This window comes from Capra hircus, chromosome 1 (assembly GCF_001704415.2).
Source record: "Capra hircus breed San Clemente chromosome 1, ASM170441v1, whole genome shotgun sequence".
NCBI classification, from domain to species: Eukaryota; Metazoa; Chordata; class Mammalia; order Artiodactyla; family Bovidae; genus Capra; species Capra hircus.
The window spans coordinates 130,117,900-130,130,512 of NC_030808.1; the positions used below are offsets into that span (position 1 = coordinate 130,117,900).

General features: G+C 39.3%; 1 protein-coding gene across 6 annotated transcripts in view; it reads left to right on the forward strand.

Annotated features, from left to right (window-relative positions):
* CEP70 (centrosomal protein 70) overlaps window positions 1-12,613 on the forward strand; it is a 97,280-nt gene that overhangs the window by 28,666 nt on the left and 56,001 nt on the right. For all 6 annotated transcript variants that reach the window (XM_018049916.1, XM_018049909.1, XM_018049919.1 and 3 more), the window contains 3 exons: window positions 4,116-4,206; window positions 4,325-4,448; window positions 4,767-4,947. In XM_018049916.1, coding sequence (XP_017905405.1) covers window positions 4,116-4,206; window positions 4,325-4,448; window positions 4,767-4,947 — 396 coding nt within the window. The remainder of the gene's footprint in view (window positions 1-4,115; window positions 4,207-4,324; window positions 4,449-4,766; window positions 4,948-12,613) is intronic.

The following is a 12,613-nucleotide window of genomic DNA, read 5'->3' on the forward strand; positions in this document are numbered from 1 at the left end:
GGAAATGGCAACCCACTCCAGTATTCTTGCCTGGAGAATCCCAGAGACGGGGGAGCCTGGTGGACTGCCGTCTATGGGGTCGCACAGAGTTGGATACGACTGAAGTGACTTAGCAGTAGCAGTATGATTATACAAGTGACAAGTAGGCTAAAGGGATTAGGTCTGATAGAGACAGTGCCTGAAGAACTGTGGACAGAGGTTCATGACATTGTATAGGAGGCAGTGATCAAGACCATCTCCAAGAAAAAGAAAGGCAAAATGGTTGTCAAAGGAGGCCTTACTGTGAAGGCTATGAAAAGAAGAGAAGAGAAAGGCGAAGGAGAAAAGGAAAGATATACCCATTTGAATGCAGAGTTCCAAAGAATAGCAAGGAGAGATAAGAAAGACTTCGCTAGTGATCAGTGCAAAGAAATAGAGGAAAATGAGATGGGAAAGAGTAGAGATTGGTTCAAGAAAATTAGAGATACCAATGGAACATTTCATGCAAAGATGAGCACAATAAAGGACAGAAATGGTATGGATTTAACAGAAGCAGAAGATATTAAGAAGAGGTGGCAAGAATCCACAGAACTATACAAAAAAGGTCTTCACGACCCAGATAATCATGATGGTGTGATCACTCACCTAGAGCCAAACATCCTGGAATGTGAAGTCAAGGGGGCCTTAGGAAGCATCACTATGAACAAAGCTAGTGAAAGTGATGAAATTCCAGTTGAGCTGTTTCAAATCCTACAAGATGATGCTGTGAAAGTGCTGCACTCGATATGCCAGCAGAAAACTCAGCAGTGGCCATAGAACTGGTCATTTTTTCATTCCAGTCCCAAAGAAAGGAAATGCCAAAGAATGCTCAAACTACTGCACAGTCTCACATGCTAGCTAGCAAAGTAATGCTCAAAATTCTCCAAGCCAAGCTTCAACAATTCGTGAACCATGAACTTTGAAATGTTCAAGCTGGATTTAGGAAAGGCAGAGGAGCCTGAGATCAAATTGCCAGCATCATTGGATCATCAAAAAAGCAAGAGAGTTCCAGAAAAACATCTACTTTATTGACTATGCCCAAGCCTTTGACTGTGTGGATCACAACAAATTGTGGAAAATTCTGAAAGAGATGGGAATACCAGATCACCTGATCTGCCTCCTGAGAAATCTGTATGCAAGTCAGGAAGCAACAGTTAGAACTGGACATGGAACAACCGACTGGTTCCAAATAGGGAAAGGAGTACATCAAGGCTATATATTGTCATTCTGCTTATTTAACTTATATGCAGAGTACATAATGTGAAATACTGGGCTGGATGAAGCATAAGCTGGAATCAAGATTGCCAGGAGAAATATCAAGAACCTCAGATACGCAGGTGACACCTCCGTTATGGCATAAAGTGAAGAGGAGCTAAAGAGCCTCTTGATGAAAGTGAAAGAGGAGAGTGAAAAAGTTGGCTTAAAACTCAACATTTAGAAAACTAAGATCATGGCATCTGGCCCCATCACTTCATGGGAAATAGTTGGGGGAATAGTGGCAGACTTTTTGGGGGGGGCCTCCAAAATCACTGCAGATGGTGACTGAAGCCATGAAATTAAAAGAGGCTTGCTCCTTGGAAGAAAAATTATGACCAACCTAGACAACATATTAAAAAGAAGAGACATTACTTTGGCAGCAAAGGTCCGTCTAGTCAACACTGGTTTTTCCAGTAGTCATGTATAGATGTGAGAGTTGGACCGTAAGGAAAGCTGAGTGCCGAAGAATTGATGCTTTTGAACTGTGGTATTGGAGAAGACTCTTGAGAGTCCCTTGGACTGCAAGGAGATCAAACAGTTCATCCTAAAGGAGATCAGTCTTGGGTGTTCATTGGAAGGACTGATGCTGAAGCTGAAACTCCAAAACTTTGGCTACCTGATGTGAAGAACTGAGTCACTGGAAAAGATCCTGATGCTGGGAATGATTGAGGGCAGGAGGAGAAGCGGACAACAGAGGATGAGATGGTTGGATGGCATCACCGACTCAAAGGACATGAGTTTGGGTAAACTTTGGGAATTGGTGATGGACAGGGATGCCTGTGGTGTGGCAGTCCATGGGGTCACAAAGAGTCAGACACGACTGAGCGACTGAACTGAACTGATGTTTTTCTTTCTCTTAAAAGAGTTATTAGGACTTCATGGCAGTCAAGTGGTTGAGACTGCCTCCCAGTGCGTAGGGTGTGTGTTCAATCCGTGATCAGGGAGCTAAGATCCTACATGCCTCTTGGCCAAAAACCAAAGCATAAACAGAGGCAATATTGAAACAAATTCAATAAAGACTTAAAAATGGTCCACATTAAAAAAAAGTGTTTAAAAAGTTATCAGGGAACAGTATTTGTATAATTTGGTCATTCAAAATGTGTGACTTTTTCTATAGAGCATTTTTTTTAATGAGTCATAGTAGGTTTGGAGAAGGAAATGGCAATCCACTCCAGTGTTCTTGCCTGGAGAATCTCAGGGACAGAGGAGCCTAGTGGGCTTCCATCTGTGGGGTCGCACAGAGTTGGACACGACTGAAGCAACTTAGCAGCAGCAGTAGGTTTCCACTTATATACCCACACAGAGCTTTTGGCTCCCAAAACAGATTCTAGCAACAGTTTTAGTTCTGTTTCTTTAATCTTTGTGACCAGAAGACAAAAATAAGGGGAAAAAATGGTCAGGGTGGGGAGACTTACAGAAAGGATGAAACAGAAGAAAGTCAGCAGTCAAAAGGAAAGATTTGTTTGGTATTGTGAGCCATAATCCTACGAAAGAGTCATCAGAACAATTTGGTTTTTGTCTTGATAGGTTTTTTAAAATTGAAGTATAGTTGATTTACAGTATTAACTTCAGGTGTGTAACATAGTGAATCAATAGTTTTACAGATTTTATTCCATTAAAAGTTATTACAAGATAATAGTTATAATTCTCTGGCTATACAGTGTATCCTTGTTGCTTATCTATTTTGGTAGATTTTTTTAATGTCTGAGGGGAATTTTGAGTGTGATAGCTGCTCAGTCATGCCTGACTCTTTGCAACCCCATGGACTGCAAAGTAGCTTACCAGGTCCTCTGTCCATGGAATTCTCTAGGCAAGTACACTGGAGTGGGTTGCCATTTCCTTCTCCATTGGATGTGAAGAGTAATACTTTTATTTGAACTTTAAAAAATTTTCTAGGAGAAAGGGAGGGGAAATAGTCTCCAAATTATTAATATTAACATTATTATAATATTTACATGCTATTCACTAATAAAATAGATACTTTTCAAGCATTTAAATAAATTAGATACTTTTCAAGCATTTAAATAAATTGAAAATTTACTCAAATCACCTTTTTACAAATATATTTACGTTATACTATTTAAGATATTTAAGGTCTTTTAAAAAGAATGCAAAGTATCTCACACACTTGATTTTAAAGTTGATCATTGTACTTAAGAACCTGTTATTGATGTTAATATCATGAATTTAAATGTCATTTTAAAAATATCTGTTTCTGTTCTTACTGTATTTTATGTTCTTTTCTTCCCCATTGTTTTTATTTATAGTTAGGTTTTATTCTTTTTTTAATTTGGAGAGCGTTCCCTTCTCAGGGTAAATACATATTTCAAATCAGGGATACAAAACTTAGGAGTGTCTTTCAGAATATTTCTACTATAATCAGTTACCTAGATGGACAGACTCCTTTTCATAGTTAGACCTTGTCCATTATACAAGGAACTATCTAAGTTATTGGCTCTTCCAGTCAGTTGTGACCCTGGTCATTGTTAAGGTGACAGTTAAATAAAAAACCCTAAATAAAAAGTTTAGTTAAATAAGAAACTTAAGGTCTGTTTAATTCACTGAAATTATAAGGCTTTTAATTTACTCATTAAGACCTATATATGTGTTCTGGAATTATGTAATTCCAGATATAATGTAAGTATCCGTGTTTATTTGCATCCTTTTTAGTCTAATTTTGTTAGAAATAAATCTGTTTTAATTTTAATCATTATGTGTGCATAAAAATTCATATTAAAGATTTTGGAGAAAAAGTCTGTTGTTCTGAAAATAAAGGAAATTATTATAAGAGGGCATTTCTTCACCCTAAAGTTGATCCCTCTGTCTCCTTGTAATTGTAGCGGGAAGAAGCAGAATGGGAAAACATGAATGTGCTGCTGATGATGCATGGCTTAAAGCCTTTATCTCTAGTCAAAAGAACAGATATGAAAGGTAATCAAATTATATTCTTGCTCCTTAAGATAAAAGGCTTTTTTTGTTAAAATTTTTCAATATTAATTTTTTTCTTATCTTCATTTTTACTATGTGCATTACATTTCAAAAAATGTAGATCTCATCATTTTTGACAAACAGTCATCACAGACGATGAGGGAGAATTTAAAAACAATGATGGAGGAAACATCACGTCAACAGAATATGATCCAGGAGCTCATAGAAACTAATAAACAGCTTAAGTAAGAAAATGGAAAAAAATCTGTTTTGAATTGTATGTGAACAAATTATATGCATTAAAAAAAAAACTCGCTTAAAAATAATCTTGGAATTTAATTTTCCATTGATTAAATATTAAGTAAAAAATATTTTTAGCAGGTAAATCATTTGGTAATAGTTTCAATATATAACGATACCCTATGTTTCCTTTGTTGGTTTGTGTTATAGAAATTTTAAGAATGCAAAAAAATTTTAGAAAGTCGTTATGTTGTTAGATGAATATGTTGGTTGATATGATTTGCTTCTATTACTAAGAGAAGGAATTGTATGTCTGTAACTAGAAATGAACTTCAGCAACAGCAAAGCCGAGCAGCAGATCAGGAACAACGAGCTAATGACTTGGAACAAATTATGGAGAGTGTGAAGTCCAAAATTGGTGAAATGGAGGATGAATCTGTAAATAGGGTTTGCCAGCAACAGAATAAAATAAAAGAACTTCAAAAGGAGCATAAAGCTTTACAGGTACTGAGTTAAACATTTTCTTACATGATAGTCTTAAAACACCTTGTCAGTGTTACAGGTGACTTCCATGTTGCTTAACTCAGTGATCCTTAGCTTCCTTTACCTATTATTGTCATTGTCTTGAAATTCTTTCTTTGCTGTTTCCAGAATATCTTCTCTTCTGGTTTTCCTCTAATCCCACTGGTTATGTTTTGATCCCTTTGTTGATTCTTCTCATTTTCCATGACTCATCCCTTCAGTTCAGTCGCTCAGTCGTGTCCGACTTTTTGCGACCCCATAAATCGCAGCACGCCAGGCCTCCCTGTCCATCACCAACTCCCAGAGTTCACTCAGACTCACGTCCATCGAGTCAATGATGCCATCCAGCCATCTTATCCTGTCGTCCCCTTCTCCTCCTGCCCCTAATCCCTCCCAGCATCAGGGTCTTTTCTAATGAGTCAACTCTTCGCATGAGGTGGCCAAAGTATTGGAGTTTCAGCTTCAGCATCAGTCTTTCCAATGAATACCCAGGACTGATCTCCTTTAGGTTGGACTGGTTGGATCTCCTTGCACTCCAAGGGACTCTCATGAGTCTTCTCCAACACCACAGTTCAAAAGCATCAATTCTTTGGCGCTCAGGCTTTTTTCACAGTCCAACTCTCACATCCATACATGAGCACTGGAAAAACCATAACCTTGACTAGACGGACCTTTGTTGGCAAAGTAATGTCTCTGCTCTTTCATATGCTATCTAGGTTGGTCATAACTTTCCTTCCAAGGAGCAAGCGTCTTTTAATTGCATGGCTGCAATCACCATCTGCAGTGATTTTGGAGCCCCCCAAAATAAAGTCTGACACTGTTTCCACTGTTTCCCCATTTATTTCCCATGAGGTGATGGGACCAGATGCCGTGATCTTAGTTTTCTGAACGTTAAGCTTTAAACCAACTTTTTCGCTCTCCTCTTTCACTTTCATCAAGAGGCTTTTCAGTTCCTCTTCACTTTCTGCCATAAGGGTGTTATCATCTGCATATCTGAGGTTATTAATATTTTTCCCTGCAATCTTGATTTCCAGCTTGTGCTTCTTCCAGCCCAGCGTTTCTCATGATGTACTCTGCATAGAAGTTAAATAAGCAGGGTGACAATATACAGCCTTGACGTACTCCTTTTCCTATTTGGAACCAGTCTGTTGTTCCATGTCCAGTTCTAACTGTTGCTTCCTGACCTGCATATAGGTTTCTCAAGAGGCAGGTCAGGTGGTCTGGGATTCCCATCTCTTTCAGAATTTTCCACAGTTTATTGTGATCCACACAGTCAAAGGCTTTGGCATAGTCAGTAAAGCAGAAATAGGTGTTTTTCTGGAACTCTCTTGCTTTTTCCATGATCCAGTGGATGTTGGCAATTTGATCTCTGTTTCCTCTGCCTTTTCTAAAACTAGCTTGAACATCAGGAAGTTCACGGTTCACGTATTGCTGAAGCCTGGCTTGGAGAATTTTGAGCATTACTTAACTAGCATGTGAGATGAGTGCAATTGTGCAGTAGTTTGAGCATTGTTTGGCATTGCCTTTCTTTGGGATTGGAATGAAAACTGACCTTTTCCAGTCCTGTGGCCACTGCTGAGTTTTCCAAATTTGCTGGCATATTGAGTGCAGCACTTTCACAGCATCATCTTTCAGGATTTGATATAGCTGAATTGGAATTCTATCACCTCCACTAGCTTTGTTCATAGTAATGCTTTCTAAGGCCCACTTGACTTCACATTCCAGGATGTCTGGCTGTAGGTGAGTGATTACACCGTCATGGTTATTTGGGTTGTACTCATCCCTTGCTGCTGCTGCTGAGTCGCTTCAGTCGTGTCTGACTCTGTGCGACCCCATAGATGGCAGACCAACAGGCTCCCCGTCCCTGGGATTCTCCAGGCAAGAAGGATTGGGTTGCCATCCTTCTCCAATGCATGAAAGTGAAAGTGAAGTCGCTCAGTCGTGTCTGACTCTTAGCCACCCCATGGACTGCAGCCTACCAGACTCCTCCGTCCGTGGGATTTTCCAGGCAAGAGTACTGGAGTGGGGTGCCATTGCCTTCTCCAACCTTTTTTTTTCCTATAAATTCTAACTTCTTTGGTGATGCTCAATCTAAGTCATAGTACTTTTAAATCTGTGGCACAGGCTTCTTCCCTTAATTGCAGACTCACATCCTGCATCCTACTTGATATCTCTATTGGATGGCTAATTAGGCATGTAGAACTTTTTAACATGTCCAAAACCATACCTGGATTTCCTCCCCAAACTTTTGTCTTTTAGTCTCCACTCTGGTCCAAGTCACTTTCATTTCTTCCCTGTGTCTTTCTTGGTTTCCCTACTCCAGGCCTTGCCTTTTTCAATGTGCTGTCAACATTGTAGCACTCTCTAACTTTGCTTTTTCTTTTTTTTAAGGGAAAAATCCAAAACTCTACCATGATCTTACATGATTGTCCCCGTGTTGCACCTCTTGCATATTCTATTCCAGTCACACTGACATTCTTGATTTTCTTTGAACATTTTCCTTGAACATTCTCACCTCAGGGACTTAGTATATTTTGTTCTTTTTCCCGCTACCATGCATGGTTTTATAGCTGCGTGGTTTGTTTCCTCTCTGCTTAGTCAAGTGTCACATCACCATCTCTCCGGGATTCCTTTTTTGACTGCTTCACTTACAGTTGGCAGTCCTATCCCCCAACATATCATCTGGCCTTCCCTGCTTTGTTTTATCCATAATTCTTACCACCATCTAACATGCTGATATACTATACACTTTGTTTTTCTTGTATATCTCTGTGTTAGAATGCAAGCTCCATGAGGACTGATGTTTTTGTCTGTTTTGTCTAGGGCTGAGAAAATGTCTGCTTTATTATTAGTTGTAGATGCTCAATAGATATTTGAATTATTGATTATAAATTTTTTAGTTTTTTATTGAAATAGCAATGTTATAACATTGAATATTTAATTCCTAATTTAAAAAACCTCTTTTAAAACTTGGGTGTTTATTGTAGTTGAATGAAAGAAATCTTTTGTAGGAGAAATCAATATTTAGTTGTGTAAGACATTACAGATTAGAAACAGTATATCATTATAAATGTTTTCTGTTGGCACAGCATTATGTGTACCTGTTGCATACAAGGTGTTTAGCTGCCTAAAGGGACAGTACTCCTTAGGCAGGGTCTGGCTGTCCCCTCAGTTTATGCTGGCAGCATTGGAAGGATGTGATAAGTTAAATTTCAGGGATCAGAGAGAAACAGCGCGAGATACTAAGAATTCCTGGTATGAAGCTGCAGGCAGTTGGTGTTCTGCCCTCATTTAGGCTGCCAGCTTGGGGCCAGCAGTGTTGGACCTGTTGGTGTTCATAGCTCCAGAGAAGATACTGTCATTCTTTGGCCAAGTCTGTTTCTGTTATTTATCAGTCAATAAGATCTAGCATTTACATTTTTAGGTTTGCTTTGTTAGGTAGCGTTCCTTATCAACAGTATATTCTAAACTCTCTCTGTGGGGAGGGGGATTTTGGACATATTTCTCTATGCATTTGATTTTGACCTTCATCTCAGATATAGGACATGTAGAAATATGAAGCTCTGTAGCTCAGGGGTCCCCAGTCTCTTGGATCTAATACCTGGTAAGAGGTGGAGCTGATGTAATAATAATAAAGTACACAGTAAATATAATACACTTGAATCATCCTAACCTCCCTCCCCCATCCGTAGAAAGATTGTCTTCCACAGAATCAGTTGCTAGTGCCAAAAAAGCTGGGGACCGTTGCTTTAACTCATCAACTTACTGATGTGGGAAGCAGCCATCAGGTGGTACTGATAGAGGGAGTTGAAGGCAGAGAGATCTGTGTGGGTTTTTTTTTTTTTTCTTAAGGAAGATACCTATTTTTTTTTCCTTAGAGAGATTGATCTATAAATAATCACAAGCTGAATTATTATAATGTAAGGCTTATGAATTTACCAGGGTTTTAGACAATTCAAAGAAAAATGCTTGAGTATTCATTGGTAAGGGGTGATTTGAATGGAGTGTCAACGTATTTTCTGTCAAGTATTTCATCTGTCCTAAATGAATTATAGGCCATTTAAGTTTTCACTTCAGGGTTCAGAGTTTTGTTATATAGCTTTTAAATGTGTACAGAGGAAGTCTCATGTTCCAGTCAGCCATGGGAAACAGACAGAATTAGGGTGGGGGCGTGAAAACTTGGTTTTGTGAAAGGGTGTGTGTGCTCAGTAGTGTCTGACTCTTGGCCATCCCGTGGACTAGCATGCCAGGCTCCTCTGTCTGTGGAATTTTCTAGGCAAGAATACTGGAGCGGGTTGCCATTGCCTACTCCAGGGGATCTTCTTGATCCAGGGATTGAACCCACGTGTTTCTTGCATCTACTGCATTGGGGATTGGATTCTTTACCGCTGGGCCACCTGGAAAGCCCTGGGGAAGGGTATCTATGCTAATTTGATCAATTGAAACTAGTTGCTTGCTTGTTTCTTAAGTACGTGAAGGGCAAAGCCTCAAGGGCAATTCCCAAGAAATTGCTGCCCCTCAGTGTTGCCTGATTTTTTGTACAATTCTGTCACAGATTGGTCATATATTCTATTCTGTACTAGTTAATTTGTGCTTTCATGGGGAAGATGGAAGTGCTCCTGGAAAAGAATTATTTCACAGTTTCAGGCACATTTTTTTGGGGGGGCATACACTTGTCTCCAGTGTTAGAATGGTTTAGTGCTGCATATTTTGCAGTTGAGAGAAAGGAAACATTGATTTTGTGTGTATGTGGCAGAGAGATCAAGGAAATTAATAGATGTTTGACAATAATACTTTGAAAGATTGTTATTGAGAGATTGCTGGGAAATGCAGAAACTAAAAGACAACATTTCTATGTTCTGCAGTGCAGTTTTCCTCTTTCTGTACTTAGACAACATGTGTTAGCATCTGTAGATATAGTTTGATAAATTTTTCAGTCCTCTAAAGATCAATGCAGAGTACATCATGTGAAATGCTGGACTAGATGAAGCACAAACTGGAATCAAGATTGCCGGGAGAAATATCAGTAACCTCAGATATGCAGATGACACCGCTCTTATGGCAGAAGGCGAAGAGGAACTAAAGAGCCTCCTGATGAAAGTGAAAGAGGAGAGTAAAAAAGTTGGTTTAAAACTCGGCTTTCGAAAAACGAAGATCATGGCATCTGGTCCCATCACTTCATGGCAAATAGATGGGGAAACATGGAAACAGTGACAGACTTTATTTTCTTGGGCTCCAAAGTCACTGTAAATGGTGACTGCATCCATGAAATTAAAAGATGCTTGCTCCTTGGAAGAAAAGCTATGACCAACCTAGACAGCGTATTAAAAAGCAGAGACATTACTTTGCCAACAAAGGTCAGTATAGTCAAAACTGTGGTTTCTTCAGTAGTCGTGTATGGATGTGAGAGTTGGACTATAAAGAAACCTGAGGGCTGAATAATTGATGCTTTTGAACTGTGGTGTTGGAGAAGACTCTTGGACTGCAAGAAGATCCAGCCAGTCCCTTGGACTGCAAGGAGCCTAAAGGAAATCAGTCCTGAATATTCATTGGAAGGACTGGTGCTGAAGCTGAGCTCCAGTACTTTGGCCACCTGATGTGAAGAACTGACTCATTGGAAAAGACCCTGATGTTGAGAATCATTGAAAGCAGGAGGAGAAGGGGACGACGGGATGAGATGGTTGGATGGCATCACTGACTCAATCAATGGACATGAGTTTGAGTAAACTCTGGGAGTTGGTGATAGACAGGGAGGCCTGGCGTGCTGCAGTCCATGGGGTCACAGAGTCGGACATGACTTAGCGACTGAACTGAAAGATCTAAGCAGGTAATTTCAGTTTTAAATCAATGTGATCAGTATCAGCATGTAGTCTCCCTCTTCTTTCTCCATAGGGAATATATGGATCAGAAAGCTGATTTTTGCTTTTCTTTTAGTGGTTACCTTAAAGGTTAAAATATGCACTCTTGACTTCTCAAAATGTAATGTTACTTTGTACTGTCTACCTTATTCTATGACATTGGCAAGATTGTTTTATAATTATTACATTCTTCAACTTATATTATTGTTGTATATTTCAATTCTGTATTTTTATTCTCTTTACATTTATTTACTACTGACAGTTGAAATAGCACAAAATATTTTCTTCCTGTTGTTTAAACTTTTAATAAGCAGAGGAAAAAAATCTAGTTTTATACTGTCTGTCCTAATTATTATGTATTGTTCCAGCCATCCAGTGTGGGTTTCCCAAGTGACTCAGTGCTAAAGAATCCACCTGCTAATGCAGGAGATGCAAGATACACCAGTTTTATCCCTGGGTCGGGAAGATCCCCTAAAGGAGGAAATGGCAACCCACTCCAGTGTTCTTGCCTGGAAAATGCCATGGACAGAGGAGCCTGGAGGGCTACAGGCTGTGGGGTCACAAAGAGTTGGACACGATTGAGCACACACCACCTCCTTTGGCAAACCACTCAGTGTAAAGCCACCAAGCTCTTCTGTACACTTCTCCACAAGTCCTTTAGCTTCAATTTCTTTTTTTTTACTTTTGTGTTGGATTTCCCTATCGACTTTAGCTTTCTGCAACACACAGGGAACCATGAGACAGAGTGTTTCTTAGGTCCAAATGAGAAAATAGATCTACTGTTTATTAACATCAGCAAGATATTCCTAACAAATGATGGCCTTATAAGTAACTGACATCTAGGTAGGGAGGAAAGAGAGATCAGAAGGATGGCAGGGCTTATTAAAATTGTTATTGGGCCCTCTCCAGATTCTTGGTCAGTAATACCTTAGAAATATGAATATTGCTCCCACAAGATTCTTAAGTTTTTTAGTGAAAGGATAGCTTGCGCACAGGGAAAAGGTGGAAAAGAGTGCCAAATTCTGGCGAACTTTCAGAGAAGTCCGGTGTTAAAGGGATTGTGAGGCAGGGGGCCACAGTGTGCCTGATTAGCTTGTGCTCAGTTCTTGGATTGGTTGACATCAAGGTGAAGTTTCAGGTATCATCAGCCTTCCGATTTCAAATGTTCTGGTGTCTACATGCTTGCAGTCAGCAGATTTCATCTGGAGGGGGTCTACCTCCTATAAAAACAGCTTAGGAATGTGTGTCATTCTTTTATATCTTTCAGGGAACTGGGAGTTCAGTGATTCTTCTTTGTGGCAGATTTGTGTGTATATATATATATATATTATATATATATATATATCAGTGGAACAGAGATAATTTTTTATTCCTGTGGGTCCCTGGGTGTTAATCTCTGAGGCCCAAGCTTTCAGGTACTTTTGTTGTACCAAGCCTGTCAAGGCTACTTGCTCAAGGCCATTTTCTTGGTTCTTCTCTAAAATGGTATTCTTGTCTTCTTGTCTCAAAATCATTGTTCATCTTTCACTCAACGTGATTACTTTAAGATTCATGCATGTTGCTGAATGTATCAACAGATTATTATGTTGTGTGAATATACTGCAGTTTGTTGATTTGCCTGTTGATGGACATTAGACTTGTTTCCACTTCCGGCTAATACAAATAAAACTTTTAACAAAATTTGTGTTATTCTGTGACCTTATGCTTTCTTTCTCTCTTGGTAGATACCTAAGACCAGAATTGCTAAGAGTAAGTGTATAGTTAACTTCTTAAGATGCTGCCTGTGACTT